This window comes from Chelonia mydas, chromosome 7 (genome assembly GCF_015237465.2).
Source record: "Chelonia mydas isolate rCheMyd1 chromosome 7, rCheMyd1.pri.v2, whole genome shotgun sequence".
NCBI lineage: Eukaryota > Metazoa > Chordata > Testudines > Cheloniidae > Chelonia > Chelonia mydas.
The window spans coordinates 102,309,191-102,334,527 of record NC_057853.1 but is presented as its reverse complement, the minus strand read 5'-3'; the positions used below and the strand labels follow the sequence as shown (position 1 = coordinate 102,334,527).

Genomic DNA, 25,337 nt, shown 5'->3' with positions numbered 1-25,337 from the left:
AGCAGCTATTTTTACCTGCAATAGTTGTGAAAATGTGTACTGAACCCTAGCAAATAGTAGTAATACTGTTCCCTAGGTTTGTCAGAGTAATGACCACTTTAAAATGCATGTCTTCCAAATATCACTTTAAAATATCTCCATTGTGTAGTCCAGATGTGCACCTGATGTTAATATGACTTTTTTTTATCACCGAATGACTTTTTTCCTGCCATCGATGGCCAGAATCCTTCAGAATTCGTGTGGTCCATGTGTAGTCATTTCCTCACTTATTAGACTTCTGGCAAGTGGGAGGTAAGAAATGGGAAGTTTCCTCAGACAAGCCCATTCAATATGCGGTATAGAATCCCATGTAACATACGGAAGCAAAGAAGAAATTTACATGAGGATGCTAAATTGTAATCTGTGCCCATTCATAATATCAGGCTTTTTCCTTCTGTCACCAAGTGGCATCAGTGGTTCTAGTTTGGATCAGCATTTTATGAACCATCATTTTGTTTGCTTCTGTTATCTAATTCTACCCCACCCCTTCAGCCATCTGTTCAATTTCGGTTCTTGCTGGATTCAAGGCTAAGTTATGTGGTGGTCAGTTTAGTGCCTGTTAGCTTCATAATGAGTAAGCGGTATTTGCATTCACTCATTTATGATAGCTGTTGACTTATTTGTAATGTCTTTGAGGAGACTGATATTTACACTCATATGTGAGCACCTTGCATCTGTCTTGATGGGATCACTTTTTCCCTCAGTTTTGCTCATTCCAGATTCCTTCTTTATAAACAACTTTAAACACCTCCTTATTCCTCTTTTTCTCAAAATATTTTCTATGAAATGTTATCTAGTGCCTAACGCTTCTTACTATTTTTGGTTAAATATAAATAGCTATCAGGTGAAATAAGTCCGTTATATTACAGGTATCACAACATGCGGCAAAGTGCATTCCAGCGATGGTGTGTCCAGAGCTTACAGAACAAATCCGGCGTGAAATTGCTGCGTCTCTTCATCAACGAAAGGGAGATTTTGCTTGCTATTTTTTAACTGACCTTGTAACATTTACATTACCTGCAGGTAATTATGAAATGCTCCGCACTTTGTCAACGATGCCTTTGTTACTTTAATTATGTATGAAACTACCAACACATTTTGTCACCGCCCCAACCCTCCGCCCCCTTCTGCAATTTTTCTGATACAACTTTTGTTAGCACTTGCTACAAAATAGTTCTTAGGCTTTTCCTGGTGATTTTTAAATCTGCAAAGCTCTTCACGTACTTCAATCCTCGCATTTCTCCTGTGAAATAAACTACTATTATTCTCAGTTTAGAGATGGGAAAATTGAAGCAAAAAGGATGTCTTCACAGAATAAGTCTGTATTAAAGTTGAGGTTGGAGATCAAGTGTGCCTGGTTCTTATTTCGATGCTTAGATGACTAGATTTTTGCATCATTCTGTAGTTCTGTAATTTTAGTGTTCCTTTTGTAAAACAAAAGGTTTGACACACAATGATTGGTTTTGGGACTAAAACTACTATTCAGATGTATCCTGTGTTTTTTTTTCTTACATGGAAATGTTCACGTTACAGTTATCTTCAGTTTATTCTGAGATAGCATGATCGAGAAGAATATAAGTTGTTTGACATCTGAATATTTGTAAAAGTATATTTAGAGATGAGCGTGTCTCAGTCTTCTGATTGAGTTCCCTTGACTGAATATTTGATCATAAAATTTTCATTCTAGTTGAATGAAGTGAAGTTTTTGTAATTTATATAGTACAGTATACATAAGCAGTAAAGTCTGTGACAGCATTTTATGTATAGTATTAGTTATAGCCATCATAAAAATGTTCCATTTGAGCTTTCCCCACAAATTTAAGTAAAATCTTGTGTTCCATGATATTATATTATAGACTGGATGGACAGGGAAAAAGGAAACTTAATTATATTGCAGAAACTGGTCCTGGACTTGCTTGCAGTAGGAGATTGTTAGCTATTACTTCTCTAGAAATATTAATCCTTTTATAAACGTGGCTTGAAACTGATTATTTTTTATACCATGACCCTGGATTATGAAAGTACAGAGGACATGCTTCCAGGTCTGGCTGTCGTCTCACCTAAAAATGCTCTTGATACAGTAAAAGCTTTGTTATCTGGCATGTTTGGTGACTGGCGGGTGCTGGATTAGTCAAAAATTCCGGTTAACTAAGAGATATACTTACCAATGGAGGGAGGGAGTTTGGATGCGGGAAGGGGCTGGGGGTTGGGGCACAGGAAGGGGTGTGAGGTGTGGGCTCTGGGAGGGAATTTGGGTATGGGAGGGGGGCTTGGGGTAGGGGGTTGGGGCACGGGAGGAGTTTCGGGGTGCCACATCCAGCACTGCTCACTTTGGGTGGCTCCCCACAAACGCCGAAGTGTCCCTGCTGTTCCTAGGCGGAGGCGCAGCCTGGCAGCTCTGCATGCTGCCTCCACCTGCAGGAGCTACGGAGCCAGTGCTCGATGGAAAAACTCTTCTCTACTTATTTCTTGCTTTCTCACCTGGTTCCCTACTTCACTGATTCCACTGGAGCAGATGATTGGTGATCCTTCAGGTGTCCAGAAATCTTGTGTCGGGTGCCTTAGTGCTTTGAACTCCATGACCAGCCAGCATAAAGGATTCTTAGCTTAGTCTGGGATCTGGAGCTTTGGGCCGCACATGGCTGAACGGAAAATAGCAAAGCCTTAAGGAATTAGTGGTGAAGGAGGATAAACAGTAAGAATTAGCTAGTCAATAACTGCGCACATTCCATATATCAGTACTCCTCCATTTTAAAATGTGTTGGTGTTAAGCCATTTTATTCATTGTTCCTTTTCCAGATATTGAAGACTTACCACAAACAGTCCAAGAGAAGTTATTTGATGAAGTACTTGATAGGGATGTTCAGAAAGGTAAGTACGTGTGTGTGTGTGTGGAGAGAGGTAGTTAGTTAGTACGTACCATTTTTGCGGATAGCATTTTGGATGTGGATACGAATTTTGTATCTGCGCAGGGATCTGGAGCTGTAGCACAGGCTCACCAGGGCAAGTGGAGAGACTCGAGCTCCCCACAGCTTCCAGCCTGGCTGTCCCTGACCCATCTCTGCTAGGGGCAGAGGGCGCCTCGGAGCCACAGGCCAGCCATGATGAGAGCTGGGCGGGCAGCTGTGGGGAGCCGTGGTGGATCCTCCGCCTGCCCTGGGTGAGGGAGCCCAAGCAGCCCCCGGTCTGAGTGTCTGCCCCCAGGCCCTCTGTCCAGGCCAGGTGGAGGGTCTGCCATGGCTCCCCACAGCTGCCAGTCCGGCTCTTCTCATGGCCGGACTGTGGCTCCAAGGCAAACATTCCCCCACCCCCCCACCCACTGGAGCTGGTTTGCAGAGAGCTGCGTGGGGAGCTGGCATGGAGTTGCATACCCTCAGCTGGGCGGGGACACAGCCAGTCCTGTTCTCGGCCTTCCCCCGCACCGCAGGTAGGTGGAGGGTCTGTCACGGCTGCCCGGGCTTCCTAGTTGGGCTCCACGCTGGCCTGTCCCGGGGGGGGGGGGGGGGGGGGGGGGGGGGGGGGGGAGAGGGGCCTTGGGGAGGAGGAAGAGGGGAAAGGGCAGTGGATAAGCAAGGGCCTTGCCCCCCACCCCCACCCCAAGCCCCAGTTCTGGTGCCACTGGTCATTGCTGTGTGGATCTGCAGATACACGTTTTTTATATCCATGCAGGGCTCTAGTTATTACAAATAAACCCTGAAGTCTCGTTATCTGCTATTAACGTGATACTTTACTTAGTTTGAAATAATACATGAATTCTATATTTAAAGCAAAATTTTATGGTGGATAGGTTGGCATTTGCAGGCAAATTTCTACCTTTTTAATATAAAGATTAGAGATTTGACTTTAACACTAGGAGTATTTCTGAAGGGGCAGAAAGAAAAAGCGAAGCTGTGGTGCTGGTAACATTTGTGAAACCTATGAATTTATCGTCTAAACTTCTGAAGGCTCCCAGTCATGAGCTCTTCAGTACTCTCTCCTGTATTTAAATAAAATTGGTGAACAATCTTCCACTTGAGTGGCTCTCTTGAAACAAATTATGGTTTTTAAGTTTAATGTCTCTTTTTTTTAATCTACAGTTTTTAGTCTAGGGAGCTCAGCTCTACCCTGTTTAGTGCATCTATTTTTGTAATGTTAAGGTGAATAGATATATGGTAAATTGTTGATTGTATAGTATCTTCTGATAACCAGTTTACCTGTAATACAGAATTTCATGTTGAAAAGAGTCTAATTGCAAATAACGTTTACATAGGATTTTTTCTTGTATTGTAGAACTAGAAGAGGAATCTCCTATTATAAACTGGTCTTTGGAATTGGGTACGCGTTTGGATAGTAGACTATATGCACTTTGGAATCGGACTGCAGGGGACTGCCTGCTTGATTCAGTACTACAAGCTACCTGGGGCATTTATGACAAGGATTCGGTGCTACGGAAAGCTCTTCATGAAAGTTTACATGACTGTTCACATTGGTAAGCTGGTACATTTCTCATGTTAAGTTCAGGAATATTTTTCCAGTAGCATTGGTTGTAATATAGTGATGAGCTCATGGATTTATATTTAATTATGTGGAACAAAGGAGATGAATTACAGCACAGTTTAAGTTGTGTGTGTTTAGTTTATCTTTAAAAACCAAAAAAACAAAAATAAACCAAAACATAATTTAAATATTATGTAAGTCAACTATATTACCAAATAAAATTCTTGTTTTCAGTGCTTTAAATTCCATACAATGTCCTTAGCACGAGCTGTAGTATGTCGATTACTGCAGCTTTCAAGTTCTGCATTTGCAGCGTGAAATGTAGTGAGTTTGTTGTTGACCCGTATGTGCTAGTTCTTTATATAGTAACTAAAGTTTTAAGTAACTTAGTTTTTAGTGTGTGGAAAATATATGTTAAAATAACATCAGGTTGCAAAGTCAAGAACTCAAAAGTTAGGAAATGTCAAAATTAAAGTTGCTTGTGCAGCCTTAACTTGTCCCTCTTGTGCCATATGCATTATCACAGTCACTTTTCCCATAGTTTCCCCATCTCTTTCAGTGCATGGAATGGACCATGCACACTGAATGAGGAGCTCTTCAATATCTTGTTTTCTCTTCATTGTTCCATATCTCCCCTCATGCTTGCCTTACTGCGTAGTATTCAAACCCTGCTCTGAAAACAGAATTATTAATGTCCTCATGGGCTTTTCTATGGGGCTTATCACTATAAAATCTGAGTGTTTAACAAATGTTAATGAACTTATTTTCATAGCACCACTGTGAGGCCAGGAGGTTGGTGTTAATCCCATTTTACAAATGGGGAACTAAGGCACAGAGAGATTAAGGTGGAAAGTATTTATCATTCTAACTGCCCAATTTGAAACACTCAAGACTTGATTTTTCAGAGTACGTAGTATTGTAATAGCATTGCATATGCTTGAAGTCCAGCTCACATTGACTTTAGTTGTAGCTGTGAACGTTCAGCACTTATGCATATCAGATCCCAGGTATCTCAAATTGGGCACCCAGAAAATGAAGAACATAGTTATTGACCCACCTATGAAAATTTTTGGTTTCAATGACGTCCCTAGCATCACATAAGAACTCCATGTGGCAGAAGCAGGGATAGAATGTAGTTCTGCAGGGCAGCATACACCTGCCTTAGCCATGAGAAAGTACTTTCTCTTCTTGCAGTCCTCTGCCTTATTTGCTTACATGCCTTCCAAATTCTGTAACAAAGGAAGCAGGAGTCCTACAGACAAGTTTCCTTTGCTGTACAACCCTGATTCATCCCTAGAGCAAACCCATCCTGCATGCTGAATAGGGCAAGGGTCCTGTGGGGGAAAAAAATGTGGTCATGTAACTAAAGACTGTATCATAATATATATATATATATATTTTTTTTTTCTCACAAGGGGGCCAAATTAAGGTTGCGTGGACAACCTAATTAATTCTGGCACTTCCTAACTTTTGAGTTCTTGACTTTTCTTTTTTAATAACCTAGGAAATTACATTTTTGAAAACACCCTACATTAAAAAGATTAACACGCTTATAAACTGAAAAGACAAATTCCATTGTATGGTATTTTGTTGACACCCACCTGGTTCATCATCAGGGTTGAGACCTTTAGATCCAACGTACTGACTTCTGCCATTTGAGCTAATGGAGAAACTGATGGCAGTAGTAGGTTTTCATCCTCTGTGGACCAGCAGTAGAGGGGGAATGGGATACTTTGCCAGTGGATTTCACAGATATTTACTTACCGCACAGAAGTGGTGAGACTTGGGAATCAAGGGTTCCATTCCAGGCTCTGGAGAGGTGAATATTCTCTAGTGGGCACAAACTCTTCTGCCTGTTTCCCCACAGGCTTGACCCTTCTGCCCTGTCCCCTAACAACCTGTTGTCCCCCCCGCCCTGTCCCTCCAGTCTTGTGCATAGCCTCCTTGCCCAGCCATTCTGAGTCTGTCGGCCTGTCTGTCCCCCTAGCTCCTTGTCCAGTCTGTCACTGGCCTCTTTGTCCAGTCTCTTTCCATCCCCTGCTGCATTGTCTGTCTCTTTACCACCCTGTTCGTCCCTACACCTTCCTTTTTAGCCATCCAGTCTCCTCATCCAGTCTCTTTCCATCCCTCCCCATTTCCCACCTCTGCTCCCACTCCACCTTCTTGCCCAGCCAGTTCCAGTTTCCCTTTTCCCCCCTAGACTCCCAGTTTTGTCAGTCATTGTCCGCCTCCCCTGGGGTCAACTCTTGTCCCTTCTATTTTTTGAATCAGGCAGCTTCCTTCTACATGCTGCTTGGGTGCTGGCAGGGGTATAATTGAGATAAAAGGGGAGAGAGCTTCCCCCCTTTCCCTTCTGGTACCTGGCCCGAGCCTGGGCTCTGCCTGCAGGAGCCAAGAGCTGCAATTTCAGGGGAAGGCCTGCTTAGCCTCTGTGCGAAGCATTCCCAGTGTGGGCGGTCTTCAGAGTAGCTGTGAAACTGGAGCTAATATCTAGTAAGTATGGATGAACTGTTTTTTGTTGTTGTTTTTTTGTCCCCTCTCTGTCCCCCGCCCTTCCCAATGGCTTGTAATTTAGCCAAATTTGGCTGGATTTTTATGGGAGCAGCACAAGATACAGCTACTCCTTGGGGGAATCCTGTACCAAAAAATAAAAAATTCTGTGCACAACATTTTCAAAATCGCAAAATTCTGCATATTTTATTTGCAAAATAACAATATTATCACGCCACTTTCAATTATTTTGATAATTTATTTCAAAATACCTGTCAACAAGTATGTCTATAACAAAACAGACAGCAAAATAGATTCCAGAATTTTTTTTGACAAATAAATTCCTTACCTGGCATGTTAATACAGAACTTTGAGTAATAATTCATTTAAACTATAATATAGAAACATATTTCCTGAACACCTCACAAGCAGTTCAATGGCTTGGAGTCAGGGGTAACTGAGTTGCTGAGGGAGAGGGAAGTAATTTCTGGGAGTGAACCTGGAGGGGTTGCTGCCTGGGTGTGGGTGGGAGAAGTATGGAAAAGGTTTTTGTGTGGGGGGAGGGTGGGAGGGATTGTCAGGGAGTTTGGGAACCTCCCCATGCAGATCCTGGCTGGGAGAGGCTAGGGGTCAGTCAGTCAGGCACATCTTCCTTCACCCCGTGTGTCCTTGCATCCCTTCCCCTGCCCCTGTGTGCACCCTCCCCCCACTCATCCCTTGCTCCGGTCTGTCTCCCCACTAGCCCTTCTGAACCCCAGTTTTTGAGACCCCCAGCAACCCTGTTTGGCCTGGTCTGTCTCTCCCTCCCCCCCCGCTCTCCCAATCCGATGCCTCCTTGCCCTTGAGGTATGCAACCTCTTCTTACTCTCCCTGTTGGTTGCTGACTGCTACAGCCAATGAGCTATCTGCCTCTGTTCTGGTGCCCCAGGTAGGCAAAAGGCATAACTGTAGAGCCTCTCTGGCAGAATGTGTTTTCTGTGGAGCGTAAAAAAATCTGTGGGAAACATGAATTCCGCGCCACTGCACATGCACAGAATTCCCCTAGGAGTAACATCCCTGACACAGAGACCATCCCTGCAAAATTTCAAATCCTTGCTTCGAACCAGGAGAGCACTAGATCTTCTCAGAGAAAAAGTTGCCAGAATTTTTTAACATGGCAAAACAAGATATTTTTCCCCAGCCTCATTTTTGGAAATGGCTGAATTGTTTTTAGCCAACATTTTCCAAACTAATTCAGCAAGAGGAAGACATGGAAAAATTCCACCCTGGTGGTTAGTTTCATGAAGTTATAAGTAACTGAAAATAGGGGCTTAGAATGAGAAATTTTGGACAACTTTTAATAGGTGGTGCAATCTGTCCTTTAATAACATGGCCAGATCTGGTCTGTAGACTGTAGTTTGCTTGGTGATTCATTTTACATTTCTGCTTCGTACTGGGGAAAATCCAGATGCTGAAAAGTTTTCGATCCAGGTCATTATCATTGCTTTCATTCATTTTTAGTAGTATGTAGAAGCTAATGTGAATATATTGGAAAATTTTGAAAAATATGGTCATAGCTTCTAGAAGCATTGGTGAAACTGGGCTTGAGTATAATGCATCAGTAACTTTTGCAAGTACTTTCATAACTTTCTAATGTTGTTTTGTGTTCTTTAATGTTAGAGACTTCAAATAATCCCTCCATAAATTATCAAAGCTTGTATTTTCCGGGAAGGAAATAAGTGTTGCCCACCCGCCCCCCCCAATAAATATATATATATAATAAATATTGTTGTGTCAGTGCTTGTATAGAGTTATTGCTCAGATACATGTTTGTAAATTAACAATGGCTTGTAGAAAAAAATAAAGATTTACTGAATATTAATATTGCAAGCTTATTAAATGAGCTTTGTTCTTGAGATATTTAGAATTTTGAAACCAAACTTCTATCTCTTTAAAGTTCTATATTCAGAAACCTTGTATTTGTGTGGAAGACTTGCTTTACTGCAACTACTTCATATAGCCAGTTACTGTATAGTGGAGATTTGACTACTAGCATATGAAGGCCCCTGTAGTGAATATTGGGTGGTGTGTGTACTCGTTGTCTTTTATGTTTAAATTTTAAGGTAATCTTGCGTCATCATATTTAAGACACCCAAGCATCATCTTTCCCCAACCCATGCTGCTTCATTTCCAAGAATAGACTGACTTTTTTTTTTAAATACTAGCTTCAGGGTCTTTGCTAACCTTTGCTTGTTTAATGAATTTAAAAAAAACATATTTATGTAAAGATTGAGTAGTCATATATAATCGGATTTTAAAACTACATCTCTCACATTGAGGGGCACAGAAGGAGAACATTTCGAAACCATCCTCCAGTGTTCTCAGTTGCTGTTTTACTTGGGGTACTACATTTTTAGTCGGTATTCAGGAGTGCAGGTACTCCAAAAGAAGTTGCTGAAGGGGAAACAGTAAATGTAATAATTGGATTTGAATAAAAGCATATGGTAGTTGCACAAAACTTATTCAGAATTAATTCAGATTGTCTTGGATACCTTCAAGTAGAGTGAAACTGGCTAAAGAATGCTAAGCCAAATATTATAGTAAACATCATAGCATGGAGTTAATAAGATATGGCTAGCAGAGTACGAGTCCAGTTGTTTATATTTTCATTAATGACCAAGAAGAGGGAGTAAACCATATATTGCAAGTGAATATGCATCAAGTTGATAGAGTTAATACTTGTGAGCATATCAAACAACAGAGAAAACTAGATATTAGACATATGGACAGAAAATAATTCACTGTGGCGGGATGGAAACTGCGAATCTAATGAAACCTGGGAAATATAATCCAAAAACTGAAAAGTAGTAATATCCAAGTTTCAGGGTGATGTTGGACAGCAGACTAGACAAAAAGGTGCCAGTATTATGACACAACAAAAAAAATATGGGCTGTGTATACATAGGCAATCTATTAAATGGGGAGGTTAAAGTCCCTCAATACATTTGTGCAGGTCTGGTATAAATATTACTTGGAGATACTTCATTACCAGAAATATACTGACAAATTAGGAATTGAGAGGAGAACTAAAAAAATGAGTGGCTGAAGAGAATATCAAGTTAAACATACGTGGCTTGTTTAGAGGCCAGCATCAGTTAAATTCTGCAGAAGTGGTGTCAACCCTGAATCAGCAGCAATACTGAGGTAACTAAAGGTGCTGAAGTGGAGGGTGGTGAGTGCCATCACAGTAACGGTGGCAGTGAAAGCAGGAGTACCAAAGAAGTTCCTGGTGCCAAGGAGGTGATTTGTGCTGAGCCTGACACTGGCCCCACTTCCACTTACTGAAGAAGGGAAATATCGGGGTTTGCTGCCAACAGACCCACAGGGTCAGCGGCCCACCCAGCCAGCAAGGTCATAAATGACGCAGCCCTGGCAGAGTCCTGGATTAAGGGAGGGGTCGGGACAGAAAGGCAGAGGAGGTCAGTTGCTTCCTGATGTGCTGCCAGCCCAGAAATAGCTGGTGTTGGCATTGCCCTTGTTGGTACCGGACTCAACAGTCACTCCAAGGCCAGAACTGGAGTGAATGGTATGGGGTCCCTTTCCTGGCCTCTCTGCACTGTATTGGGGAGCAGTTGATGGGACCTGCTCCATCCTGTGTGCCAGCATTCACTCCGTGCTGGTCCACACTCCTCCTGGAGGAGGCAGACAAGTCCCCACAGGACCTGGAGCGGCCACAGTGTGAAGTGGCGGCACATCACGATCCAACGTGGGCCTTGGTGCTGCAGCAGGCCACGTGGGCTGTTCAAGCAGATGCTCCTTTGGAGGAAGATCCCTTGCCACTGAGTCTGTGTCATGAACAATTTGCAAATCGAACACCGCTCCTTGATGCTGGCTTTGCCTAAGCACAGCAAGCACCACGTGGGGATCGTTGTTGGGGATCTTTCCCCCTGCAATAGACAATGTTTAAACCCTGTCTTCTCCAAGATCGTTGTAGCAAGATTCTTAAAAGGGCATCATCTCCATCCTACAGTCCAAGTGTTTGTTCCTCTGTGGGACCTTAACGCAGTCCTAGCGGCTTTAATGGGACCTCCATTTGAGCCCCGGGCATCGTGTCCCTTTCAGCTTTTGTGTCAGAAAACTGCATTCCTAGTAGTGTTAATGTCCACAAGAAGAGTGAGAGAGTTGCAGGTTCTGATGACAGAGCCACCTTATACACAATTCTCCAAGGACAAAGTTACTTTATGAGCACACCCCAAATTTTTTATCTAAAGTGGTTTCTCAAGTTTCATTTGTACCAGACAGTATATTTACCTGCATTCTTTCCTAAGTCACATTAATCTTTGGAGGAGGAGCATCATCACCTGATGTCCAATGTATGAAGACCTCTAGCCTTCTATCTGGACAGGACTAGACTGTTTCGTGTTTTGCCTTGTCTCTTTGTCATATGCAGATCATATGAAAGGTCAAGCGGTCTTTTCATAGACAGTCTGTAAATGGATAACATCCTGTATCAAAGCTTCATATGAAATATTTTCAGCTGTGTCTCCTCAGCTTTTGTAGAATGTGAGCTTCTTCTACGAGAGCACAAGCAAGGTCAATAGCATTCCTCAGTGATGTTTCAATATTGGGTATTTGCAAGGTTGCTATGTGGTCATCCATATGTATATTTATAAACCCACTCCACATCTTCTGGGGTGGATGGAGTTTTGGTACAGTGGTCCTGCAATCCTTGTTTAGGTAGACTCTGAGCCCGCCTTCTGGGGTGGGTACTGCTTGTGAGTCATGTAAGTGGACTACGTGGCTGCATCTACTCGAAGAAGAAAGTTAATTACTGTAACCATGGTTCTTCAATATGTGAAGCAGACATACATTCCATGACCCCCACCCTCTGTCCTCTTTGCATTGAAGTCTAGTCTCTGGGGGGCAGGATAGCAGAGGTTTTTTTACTGGCAGCACTGAAAGATCCAGACAACTTCTGGCAATATTTTTCTGCATGCCCTCCTAAACTGGCTTCTTGAACAGAAGAGCATCTCTAGTTTGCTAGTGACAGCTACAAATCATTCCAACTTCATGCTTATGGTTAACATAACTTACAATATATAATTACACTGCTTTGCAATATCTGAATATTTTTGAATATGGTGCATCTTACAGATGTTAACATATAACTGTCTTTTGGTGATGATAAATCTGTGGCTATTTCAAACATTTTTAATTTAAAAAATGGGTAACTACTAACATACACTTTTTTTTTTTCTTCTTCTTGATAATGTAGTTCTATAAAAGGTTCTGGATTTCTACCTGAGGTGACTATAATCCATTTGAATTTGAGACATACCTATTTTACTTGTGTCCTTAATCAATTCACCTAAAAGAAAAGAAATCTGCATTCTTCAGATGAGAGAAGAGTAACGAATTGCTCCTTAAACAGAACATTAAATTTACATGAAATTCAATGCCTTGTTTGTTCCCTTTGGAACTACATTTAAAAAAAAAAGTCAATAAGGCTTCAAAATAAACTATGCAAGATGTATCAAATTGGCCATTAGAAGCCTTTCATCAGTTACGATAAGTGCCTCCTGTGGGCATTCGATCCCATTCAGTCAGATCTCAAGTGGCTTCTTAGGCAGGGATTATCAGCCTTGTACCAGGTAATTTGCAGACTGACTCTTGTATCATTTCCTTTAATTCATAAAACAATACAAGATAGCTATTTCACTTTATGGATAGTCTTTGGCAAAGTTTACTGTTGAGCAATCCCAGTAGTTCCTCTGTGGTGGTGGAAAGAATTATGAGAAGAGGATTACTTGTTGCCTTACTGTCAGTTGGTGGTCTTACAACATTATACACTCACCAGTTGAAAGGACTCTTTGTTGTGCTATTTTATGCATGTGAGAAAATACACAGCTTGGTTAACTGTGTGCTAAGGAAACTTGTTTATATATAGCAGTCACGTAGATGGTACTTAAAACATTAGCTTAGTTGCTTCCTTTTCATGATAGACAGGACCAATCCTATGCAAACTCTGAATTAGTCGATGGCTGCTAGGAGAATTATTTACAGGTAAGCAACAGATGGTCTGCCTCCTTGGGACTTGGAGTTCTGTTTTGCTGATGCAGTCTGTTTCTGCCCAATGGAAATTGCCAGCATGAAAGAGTTTTTAGATTTAAAATTTCACAAGATTTCTCTTAAAATTTTTTTTTGCAAGATGGAAATAGGAAACACATTCTGTTCTTTCATAAATGTTGACGCTTAAACTCTAGAATATTACCATCAGTTGTTGTATGACTCACTTATTCTCAAAAATCAAACTACTATCTTACTTGCTTTACTTCTTTTCTTTCTGCCCACTGTTCTAGGTTTTACACCCGTTGGAAAGAGTGGGAGTCATGGTACTCCCAAAGCTTCGGTTTACATTTCTCACTGCGAGAGGAACAGTGGCAGGAAGACTGGGCGTTTATACTGTCTCTTGCTAGTCAGGTAGGACTTTTTTTTTTTTTTTTTTAAATCTTACTGTAGGAAGGGATGTAAAGTCCTTCTAAAGAGTAGTTTCATAAACTTGCATTGTTCTTGCTTCAGCCCAGAGTTTCTGGTTTATTAAGGAAAACATCAACCATTTTTCTTACACCAGAAATCACAAAGTGTTAAGGTCTTCTCCACAAGAATAAACTGTGAAATTGTATTTGAAATTTGAATTTCATAGTTTCTGAGTTTACTGGTAGCATCAACAGTTTTGCTGAAAGGTTATTTTTCTTATCCGGTAGGATGAAGCTTGTAAGAGATGGGGCACCAGTTTCTGTTCTATTTAATGCCCTGCCTCCTTCCCCATACACCTTACGTAATCTTAGAGAATGAACATTTCTTCAGACTTTTTGTGAGCTTGAACCACTAAAGCACTGGCAAACTGTTAAGAGATTGTGTTTTGTAATCCAGTGTACATATGCCAAGTGCATTTTTAAACCTTTATGGTAAAATAAACCACATTTTCAGACTCTCTAAATGGCATATCTACAACCTAGATAGTCTCATCTACTGATGTGTTAGAACAGCTAAAATTTACATTTTTCCCCATTATTGAAAAAAAGAGTATTTGTTTTTACTTTTCTCAAATGTATGAGCTTTTTGGGCTGAAACTTTGCATAAAACTTCACACGTGAACACAGAACAAGCCTGTTGTGTTTAAAAAAAAAAAAACAAAAAAACAAAAAAACAAAATCAGAGAGAAAATAATAAGCAACTGAAAATGACCTATTAAAAAAGAATGCTTGTGCAACCTCAGTTATAGGTGCATTCTCCCTGTAATATTTAAATACTGTGTTACAAAATATGTTGGTCAATCACTTGAGTATTCTAACTTCAGGTAGGTAAACTTTTTGCAAGTGAAACATTCCAGACAAATGTTTGATTATGGAAATCTAAATGACAGCCATGACTTCAACAAAATTTTAGTTGGATGAAAATCTGGTTTTATGGAGTTTATACAGAAGCTGCTTTGTCAATCAAGTTAAACAGAAGTAAATGTTAGATCAAAGTTCTGTTTCAAGTATTGTCTGTCTTTTTTTTGGTATAGCCTGGAGCAAGTTTGGAGCAGACACACATTTTTGTACTTGCACATATTCTTAGAAGACCAATTATAGTTTATGGAGTAAAGTATTATAAGAGTTTCCGGGGAGAAACTTTAGGATATACCCGTTTTCAAGGTAAGCCTCGACACCTAATTATAATTTGTACTTCTTTAAAAATGGCTTTTAAAGGAGGCTGAAAGCAGCTTGATATAAGATTCTAGTGGAAGGGAGGTGGAGTGACTTTATACAAAAGTAGCTGTTAGTTTAAGCCTCTGATTCTTGTAAAACTGCGTGTTCAACCAGTGGTTTAACTCCTTGATAGGGGAGGGTGATTATCGAAGTACAAGACTTGCTGGCAGCAGACATGTTGGGATTAGTGTTTTAAATGCCACTTAATACATTCTTTATAGACTTGTTAATTGCATCCAATTTATTGAGGATCACTATTACATTCTTAGAAGCCAGGAGAAATGTGTAGAATAATGAGGGTGGTGCTGCACTATTATAAAAAGTGATTTTCAGGGGTGCAGCTTAACCCCATTTCAAACAGAAAATCAGTTTGCGTTTTACTTAGTCAATGTTACTGTTGTAATACATAATGTCGCAATATGGTTATGTGACAAACAATAGCAGTGCTTCACTAAAAGCTGGATTAGTGGAACTCTGCAGAGTCTTAGGTAATGGAAAACCACTTATAGAAGATCCTTGCCTGAAGTACAAAACACAAAGATTTAAAAAATATTAAGTAATTCATAAATGGTAAGGAATACATTAATTTCATAATGAAATACTATGAACCATAATTATATAGGCTAGGTTATTTCTAAATGATTGGTTTCCCCTTTAGATTAAGCAAGTACAGAGCTCATCTCGTTAGCATTTTCATACTTTGTGCATCATCAGGAAAACTTGACTCCAAATGGTATGGGGTTAATAGAAAGTCTGAGGGCTAGGAACTTTAATGAACATTCCTGGTGGTTCTGAACTGGGGTCCTTAGTAAAATTCAAATAGTCTTGTCATGATTAAGTTTATTTTTAAGATGGGTGCAATTGCCATGGCATTTTTCTGCTTTTCCAGCTCCTTTTAGGGAGAGGAGTACCTTTTTAAAAATTGCAATATGTTAAGAAACTATTAAAGATGTTTTCTAACCTGTGGCTTAATGGAAGGGCCAGCAGAAATCTAGAAATTTTTGTCATATTCTGTTCTCGGGTCTACAGATGTTTTTTTCTTTGTTTACTGGAAAGAGCAGTCCACAAAACCTGTTTCAACTATATCTTCATCTTTGGTACATGTGTTGTAATATTATTCTGCGTTCAGCATTTAGCACAATGGGATTCTGATTCATGATTAGGGCTTCTAGGCGTTATTGCAATACAAATAATAAATAATTAGAATCCCTAGCTCCATGTATACCATGTTGTTAGAAGTTATACTAATTCAGTTTATAACTAAACTGATGTATTTGTATTTTACATGCACTGAGGGAGTTTGTTTGGAGCCTTTTATAAATTGGAGGGATTGGTGGGAGGGATCATCATTCAAATAATAGTCTCACGGCGAAGTGGGAGACCTAAACTGAACTCTGGACTCCCACTTTTACTCCCCAGGCTTATAAAAGCTAGGAGTTACAAAGGTATCTGCTGGGTAGCCTTGAGGACTAAGCGGCATGCCTTGTCACTCCACAGCGCACCCTCTCAGGTGATTTGCACAGCAGCTTATAGGAACAGTTAAAGGAGTCATCCTCTGGGCTAGAGGTAAGATGCCATATTAAGGTAGCTAGAGAAGATGAAAGGGGGTAATACAAAAATAATAAGGTTGGAATAGAAGAGGAAATGGTAGTGTTTCTGGTTTTTTGCCATTCTTGATCAAACATTGAACCATAAAGTTGGCATCTTGCCTTCAGCAGTAGCCAATTGTTTTGCCAAGTACTTAATCAACTGTATTCTATACCGAGTTTGAGGTAAAGAGGGAGATTCCTCCTTGACCCCATGCCTATATCTTACATTCTGAAGCATGAAATTAGATGACCCATCTTTTTGTATGAATAACTACAAATGATATTTCTGGTCATCATACAATCTGTTTCTAACCATCTGTAGCAATGAATTCCACAGACTCTGCCATTATGTTTGATTGAGCTCTTGTTTATGTAGTATGAGGTGATAAAATAGATGCTGACCAGTTTTAAAAAAAACATTTATTTTTTTTTTTAAACTGAACTTGTAATTGTGTATTCCTCGATCAATTTCTTTCCTACTCGGCTTTCTGGGTAAAGAAGAGCCCAGCCATTGTAGAATGAATGTAAATATGTTGTTTTGTTTAACTGTCTCTAGTTCAGTGTTAGACTCGCATCTGTGTATGTCCAGAGGTTTACGTTCAATTTTGCCTAGATGCTAACGTATAAATATTTCAGTGATTTGGAAATCAACGCTTAAGTGAGGGTGAATGGAGATGAAGTGCATGTATATGATGTCTTTTGTTACTGCTTCTCTGCTAAGCTTAGCAGTTTCCATCAAGACAAACAACACACGGATAGTTTCATAGGATCATAGAATATCAGGGTTGGAAGAGACCTCAGGCGGTCATCTAGTCCAACCCCCTGCTCAAAGCAGGACCAATCCCCAACTAAATCATCCCAGCCAGGGCTTTGTCAAGCCTAACCTTAAAAACCTCTAAGGAAGGCAATTCCACCACCTCCCTAGGTAGCCCATTCCAGTGCTTCACCACCCTCCTAGTGAAATAGTTTTTCCTAATATCCAACCTAAACCTCCCCCACTGCAACTTGAGACCATTACTCCTTGTTCTGTCATCTGCTACCACTGAGAACAGTCTAGAGCCATCCCCTTTGGAATCCCTTTTCAGGTAGTTGAAAGCAGCTATCAAATCACCCCTCATTCTTCTCTTCTGCAGAGTGACTAATCCCAGTTCCCTCAGCCTCTCCTCAGAAATGATGTGCTCCAGCCCTGTAATCATTTTTGTTGCCCTCCGCTAGACTCTTTCCGATTTTTCTATCCTTCTTATAGTGTGGGACCCAAAACTGAACACAGTACTCCAGATGAGGCCTCACCAATGCCGAATAGAGGGGAATGATCATGTTCCTCGATCTGCTGGCAGTGCTCCTACTTTTACAGCCCAAAATGCTGTTAGCCTTTTTGGCAACAAGGGCACACTGTCCAGCTTCAAAAATTCCCTTTGTTGTACAAGAGATTGAACAGAGAAAATTCCGTTTTACAATTAAAAACACCCAATCTGTAGAAGGCAGTAAATATTGAAATGTTGAAGGACTCCAAGATTGCAGAATTAGACTTTGTATTTACCACTTTCTAGTGACTTTCACATAACCTGTGAGCTAGTTGTCTCTGGTTTTGGACAGCTTTAAAAACTTCACTCACCCATTAAAAAGATCTCTTGTCCCAGGTAAGTTAAGTATGTTTATTTGTTTCCATTATGCCTTGAAAATATTTTGTGCCTTGGCTGGTAAAGTTTCATTGCAATTTTACCAAGTTGGTTTGGGGGGGGGGGGGGGGGGGGAGGAGGAGAGTGTGAATAGAGGAGGAAAGAGGTGAGTGAGCTAGAAGTGCCAGCCAAAACTAATGCTTTAATATAGACTTGTAGTGCCTTCCATATGAGGATCTCAAGGCCGCTTGCATATGTTGGTATCGACATTTTACAGACAGGAAACTGAGGCAGATATGCTGTGACTTGTCCAGGATCACAGCAGTTTGAGAGTTGTCTATAATAGGATCCAAATCTTCTGACTTTCTCTTGGTCTATCCACAGGACAGCACTGTTATCACTCCAATAACAGCCAATTGATTCCCAAAAGTGTAATGGACCTTTTAGTATTTTGGTTAAATATTAAAAATGTCATTGAGGGTACCATTTACTGAACATAAATGCCACACCAGCGTGTGTACACTTCAAAACATAACCATGACATTTTTGAAAATAAGATAGCATTCTGAAGTTAGTTCTCATGTGTTCTTGAGACTTAAGTCCTGGATTTGATGGCTTCCAGCATAGATATAGTTCTTAAAGTCTTGCATCCTTTGTTTTCTGTAACTTATCTTGCTGACTATTCTGAGACTGTCCAAAATCAACCAGTATCTTTTACAAACTCATTATTTAGCTGATAATCAGATCCTTTTTATAAATCTTAATGCTCACAGTTCTTTCTAACAGCATTTATGTGAATGTTATGTGGTTTCCTGGTTTGAAAAAAAAGAAGAAAAATAATGGTGCTGTTATTGTCAGTAAACTCATCCACTATTTGGAGACACTGAAACTGAGATAAGCGTCCCTCAGTCACTACGTGAGTTTGGTATGTGGAAAAACATGTTCATCAGTTTACAGATAACTATTTTTAAACGTTTAAGAGAAAATTAGTTTGAGCTGAATATTTCTTGTAAACCATGTATTCTTCTTGGAGTGCTTGCTCATGTTGATTCCAAGTAGGTGTGTGTGTGTTGGAAGGTTTTTCACCTAGCGGTACCCATCTTGTTGGCTGTGGAGCCTCCTGGAGTTGCACGTTCATGGTGGTGTATATAGGTCTCTGCCAGCCTGCCGCCTCTTCAGTTCCTTCTTGCCACCAGTGACAGTCATTGGAGCTGCGTCTCTCTCTCTTGCCTAGTGATGGGACTTTTGATTATCCTGTAAATAATTCATTAGTTAGTATTAATCTTAATCTAGTTAGATAAAAGTGGGGGTGTTAGCCCCTCCAACCCCAGTTCCCTTCCCTGTTGGGGTTCGGGACCAAGGGTTTAAGCCATGTGGGACTTGCCACAGTCCCATGCCAATGGGTGACCCCCACGACTTCTGCCGTAAATGTCTCGGGGAGGCACATCAGACAGATTGCTGCAAGATCTGCAGAAGGTTCTGCCCAAGAACAAAGAAGGAAATGGACTTCAGGCTCAAACAACTCCTTATGGAGACAGCCCTCCATCCCCAGCCGGCGTCGGGCCAACAGGACTTGGCACTGAGCACCTCTCTGTGGAGCGCTCCGGCCTCCATTGAGAGACTTCCTAGAGGAAGAACTCTAGGCACAGAGACCCTTGGCACAGACACTCCCTGGCGCCAAAGCCCACAGAGGCAACACGGCACTGCTTGCGCTCACTGGTGCTGCATAGGTGGCACAAGAGGACAGAGTGCTTGCCCATGGTGAGAGCAGCTGGGTCTGACAATGCCACCTGTGTGTGTGTCCTGCACAGGGGCACCCAGTGCCGGTCTCGCAAGAGCTGGCACTGTCGACTTCGGGCCTGCAAAGGGGTCCATCGAGTCCAGTATTATTGGATTCTCTTGCTTACAGAGTGCCAGGTGGAGGAGCTGGAGCTCTCTCTCCCCCTCCCCAGACACATTTGAGGCAGCTAGGGACTTGATTGCCTTGACGGCTCCGCAGTTGTCCGCCAGCCGAGACAGACCTCCAGCACTGCAAAGTGTGGCGCCGTCTAGAGGCAAGCCCATGATGACGGGGCACCGCTCGCCTTCTCCGCAGCACCATTCCCTGGCATCACTCTGCTCGGCACCGGTGTGGTCTCCATGCTCAAGGTCCCTGTCACTGGACTTGGAGGTGGAGTTCTACTATTCCAGGCGCAGTCGGCACCGATTTGAGTGGCACCGCTACAGGCAGGAGGCGGGGATGGTGCCATGGCATGTGCAGTGGCAGGGGCCCACGCAATGGCCTTTGTGGACCCCTTGGGCATATCATCAGGTCCAGGGCATGTACTCCCCGGGCTCCCAGTTCATAATTTCAGAAGGCCGTGCCTCTTTACCACTTCGAGACTTTCCCCCTCCTCCTGGCACCGAGACGGCTTCGGTCCATGGTGCAGAGCCCCGTCCACATCCTGGCTCCACCACTGGCACCATAGCTACTTTCTGTGCCTAACAGCATGGCACCGAGCAGGATGCATCCAGAGAGCTGGAGGGACATGAGGGCCTGGTACCACCTAGGGCTTCGTTGTCATCCTCGCTGGACGATGCAGTGACAGGGTCTTCGTCCTCTGGGCTGCACTCCGTTGATGGTAGTGTGCACCAAAAACTCTTGCGCAGGGTGGCCCATAACATGGGGCTACAGGCCGAGGAGGTGGTAGAGTCTGAGGACCCCATGGTGGACATATTAACCCCTGAAGAAACATCCAGGGTGGTATTGCCACCCATTAAAATGATCCAAGTCACTATGAAAACCTTGTGGCAGACTCCTCTCTCCATTTTCCTTGTAGCTAAGGGGGTGGAGAGGAAGTATTTCATCCCCTTTAAGGGCTACAAATACTTATTTATTCATCCACAGCCGGGTTCACTGGTCATAGCGGCGGCGAATGAAAGAGAGATGGGCAGCAGGGCCCAACTCCAAAATCCAAGGACTCGGAGAAGCTGGACCTGTGCAGCAAGAAGGCGTACTCCACTGGGGGGCTCCAGCTTCGGATTGCTAACCAGCAAGCAATCCTCGGTAGATCCAATTTCAATTTATGGGACTCCATGTTGAAATTTAAGGAGTTGGTCCTGTCAGACTCCAGAGCAGAGTTTACTGCCATAGTAGAGGAGGACAAGGCAGTGGCATGGACCTCTTTACCGGCCTCACTGGACACAACTGACTCGGACACACGGACCATGTCCTCTGCCATAGCCATGGGGAGGAGCTCATGGCTCCAGGTGTTGGACTTCCACCGGCGGTCCAACAGACAATTTAGGACTTGCCCTTTGACAGCATGGGGTTGTTGTTGGAGCAGACAGACTCCAAGCTCCACAGCCTAAAGGATTCGTGAGCAACATTGAAATCATTGGGCCTGCATAGCCTCGCCACCCAGCAGAAACACTTTAAGCCCCAACCTCCTCCACGCTTCTACCCTCCCGAGCCTAGGCAGGACATCTCCAGGAAGAGGGGCAGGAGTAGCAGGCATAAGCCTCCCCATCCGTTGCCCAGTCAAGGCCAGAGCTTGGCGAGGCAGTCATCAGGCTCTAAGCAAGCCTTCTGACGGCACGCCCGGGGGCGACACATCAGTCCACTCACCGGATCCTTCTTTCTGTTTTCTAAATAGTCTGTCCTACTTCTACTGTGCATGGTCCTAGATAAACTCAGATTGCTGGGTCCTTTGCACTGTAGAAGTGGGATATTCTCTCTAATTCTGCTCCTCCTCCCTTCCCCGTCCCTCTTCAAGGGGCCCTTCTTACAAGCAACTCCTCGTGCAGGAGGTTCAAATGCTCCTTGCCATGGGAGCAGTGGAGGAGGTTCCTCAGGAGCAAGGGATTCTACTACCAACATTTCCTAATCCCCCAAAGCCAAAGGGAGTCTCATACCCATTCTTGACCTATGAGGCCGCAACAGATTCATGAAGAAGTTAAGGTTCCGCGTGGTCTCTTTGACCGCCATCATCCAGTCTCTAGATCTTGGAGACTGGTATGCCACCCTCGACCTCAAGGACGCGTATTTCCACATATCGATAGTTCCAGCCCACAGATGCTTTCTCAGGTTTGTAGTGAACCACAACCATTACCAAGACTAATGGCCCTGCTTCGTGCCCCTAGCCACTTGCTCATTACTCTACTTGTCATGGAAGGTGGCATTCCTGGTCGCAATAACATCAGCTAGGAGACTGTCTGAGCTTAAGGCCTTAACTTCTGACCCTCTTTACGCCATTTTTTATAAGGACAAGATGCAACTTAGGCCTCACCCAGCCTTTCTCCTGAAGGTCGTCTGTTTCATGCCCATCAGGACATTTTTTCTCCTAGTCTTTTACCCTAAGCCACACGCTAACAGTTGGAAGCAAAGGCTACACTCCTTGGACATTCGGCAAACATTGGCCTTTTATGTCGAACATATGAAGCCGTTTCGTAAGTCGAACCAGCTGTTTGTCGCAGTAGCAGAGAGGATGAAGGGCCTCCTGTCTTAAAGAATTTCATCGTGGATCACGTCCTGTCATATTATGATTTAGCAAAGATACCTGTCCTTGCACTAACGGCACATTGTCCTCGGTGGCATTCCTGGCTCAGGTCCTGATCCAGGAGATCTGCAGGGCAGCGACGTGGTTGTCGGTCCACACGTTCACCTCTCCTTATGCTGCAGTATTTGGCAGAGCAAGCCAATGGATTTGGGGATTCTTTTCACTGGAGCACAGCTTCCTGTGTGACAGCTGTGGAAGTCTATCGGTGGCAGCTGCTGGTGTGCAGCTGGTGCTTTCCTCCTCTATCTTAGTCCCCTCACTGACCCTGTCTTCCCTGATGTAAGAGCAGGCCTCCTTGAAATTGTAAATTTGAGCTAAAAGTTAACTGCCAAACTCTGCAGGCGGAGGGGTGGGGCTGGAGGGGACCTAAATGATTCTATGGGAGATGAGAACAGCCTTTTAATGTTTTTCATTGTATCTGTGGTGGAAGACGAGGGTCAATTCATAATGTTACATATCTGAGATCTCCTGTTTTTGCTATGGGGGACATTCAGAGACAACTGAATGTCCTTGCTTTTGTTGTTTTGTCTTATAATTTTAATGCTACTTAGTTTCTTCTGAAAATTGGAAATTAAATTGTAATTAGTGTCTTTTGATGTGGAAGCACTCAAAATCTAATAAATTAGTTTCCCATTAATGCTTCATGGGTTTGGGACTTCATATGTTTTTAATCTCAATATTTGGTTTACTGAAGTCATTTGCTTAAATATGCGTGCAGAATTAATTCTGAAGAATTGTAAAAGTTGTTGTTGTTTTTTGGTAATTCATCCTCATTCTGCATCTCTTTCTACAAATCAGGTTAATCAAATGGAAAGTTGACCATTTGTTTAAAATTCAAAAATTTAATTTGAACGAAATGTTAAAGGGACACTCAGTTTGGAGTTGGCCTCAAATTTAGAGTTAGTAGTAACATATATCTGCAAGCCTAAATCTAATAATTTCAGTTTTCTCTGGAAATTTTTCTATTTTATACATTTCCCTGTAGGGTTTGCAATCCAAACATGGCCAGTTCTGAGTACCTGGAAGTACATGTAAAAATGTGCAGACTGGTTCACTGATTTTCATTGTTCAGAAATATTTAGTATCCCTTTTCACTTGCCCTTTAGTGCGTCAGTGTTCCACGAACGTTGTAGGAACAAAGATATGGCTTGTATTTTGTTGCAGCCATAGCTGCCTAACACGTTGCAGGCAGCTACACTGTGAAAGGTTGCTATGGTACATATGCGCTTGGTTTACGCACAGCTAGCTATTTATAAACTGTCACAAGGTAAGGCATGCTTTTGCTTGAGTTGTCTTGCAGGAGTACACATCAAGAATTACTCATGTTCCTAGAAGAAAAAAATCCCAGCAGTGCAGTTTGCTCACTTTATTTCTGAAACTAGAATGAGAAACTAGTCTAGTCTAGGTTTCAAGTAGTATGATCTTTTTGGTGTGTCTCTGATAATTTAATATAAATAATTGATGCAGCCCATTAATACAGTGTGACTACAGGTTATGAAGGCTGTCTGGCCAGACAGGGAAAGTTTGCCATGCAGTTCAGTACTGCATAATCTTGTGGTATGATAAGATTCTTTTAATAATATCTTCTGAAAGCAGAAGGCAAAATTTTTGGTGGTTTAAGAAAATAATGAAAAAACAAGTGTAGTGTTTTATTCTCTTATGCTGTGGAACCCCTTATCATATTTTAAGGGATTACCAGACATGAAATATTATTACTGCTATATTATTTACTGGTGTTGCTTATTGTGTGGAAAGGGCAATGGAATTGCAGTACTGGCTGGAATCGCACGGGCAACCTATGCGTAAACTTGTACTGTAGCAGATAAGGGTATGTATATTGTAATCTCATGCTTGACCCAGTAATGATTTGATACTGGAAAGCCTGATCCATTTTAACAGCTACATTGTGGTTGAGTTATTTTAATGTCCATACTATGTTAATATTCAGCTAACAAAAGCAGCTTGGAAACCCCCTCTCCACCAAAAATCACTTTAATGTAAAAGAGGGCTCCAATTCCAGTTCTGTGTCTTATCCCTTTTTCCTTTTATTTCTAGGTGTATATTTACCTTTGTTATGGGAACAGAGTTTTTGTTGGAAAAGTCCTATTGCTCTGGGCTATACAAGGGGCCACTTCTCTGCTCTGGTTGCCATGGAGAATGATGGTTATGGCAATCGAGGTGCTGGTGCTAACTTGAACACTGATGATGATGTTACCATTACTTTTTTACCATTGGTTGATAGTGAGAGGAAATTACTGCATATTCATTTCCTCTCTGCTCAAGAGGTAAGAAGCATTTATGTGGCTGGCAACTTTTCCCACACTTTATTTGTAAGTACAGGTCTCTTTTGCAGTCTGACATGTTTGAAGTTTTAAATACATCTACCCTTTTTTGATTCTGCTCTCCTCTCCATCATTTGAGGCCGTTCAAAAGGATGCTTCTCACATCTTTGGAACTCAGTTTAGTTTCTTACAAGTTGAATGTAAATGTACTGTATATGTAAATACAAATGCAGTAACCCTGAAATGGACCCGGATATATCTAGAATAGGCACCCAGTTAACTAAAAATTTAAATTCAGCCCTAGTTTGAGTGAGTGAAACTAATTTTTTGGCCAGTAAGCTCTAAGAGTTATAGTATTATATACATCTTTGCTTTAATTAAGCTATGCTTGTTTGCTGATACTGATAGGGAGCTACTGTCGCTAAGTGTAGAGCCACATTTGAGGATTTGGAGATAAAAAATGAACATGGGTCCTTGTCCACAGAAGCCAATATGTAGAGAAAGGAGAAACGGTATATAATTTTAGGTATAAAGGGAATATTACCTGGCAAGCCATAACTTTGAACAATAT

General features: G+C 42.0%; 1 protein-coding gene across 7 annotated transcripts in view; it reads left to right on the top strand.

The window, feature by feature from the left end:
* The window catches only part of ZRANB1 (zinc finger RANBP2-type containing 1), a 75,030-nt gene that overhangs the window by 45,028 nt on the left and 4,665 nt on the right, over positions 1–25,337 (top strand). For all 7 annotated transcript variants that reach the window (XM_037904351.2, XM_037904349.2, XM_037904350.2 and 4 more), the window contains 6 exons: positions 909–1,062; positions 2,839–2,910; positions 4,309–4,507; positions 13,344–13,464; positions 14,555–14,684; positions 24,540–24,769. In XM_037904351.2, the coding sequence (XP_037760279.1) occupies positions 909–1,062; positions 2,839–2,910; positions 4,309–4,507; positions 13,344–13,464; positions 14,555–14,684; positions 24,540–24,769 (906 nt within the window). The remainder of the gene's footprint in view (positions 1–908; positions 1,063–2,838; positions 2,911–4,308; positions 4,508–13,343; positions 13,465–14,554; positions 14,685–24,539; positions 24,770–25,337) is intronic.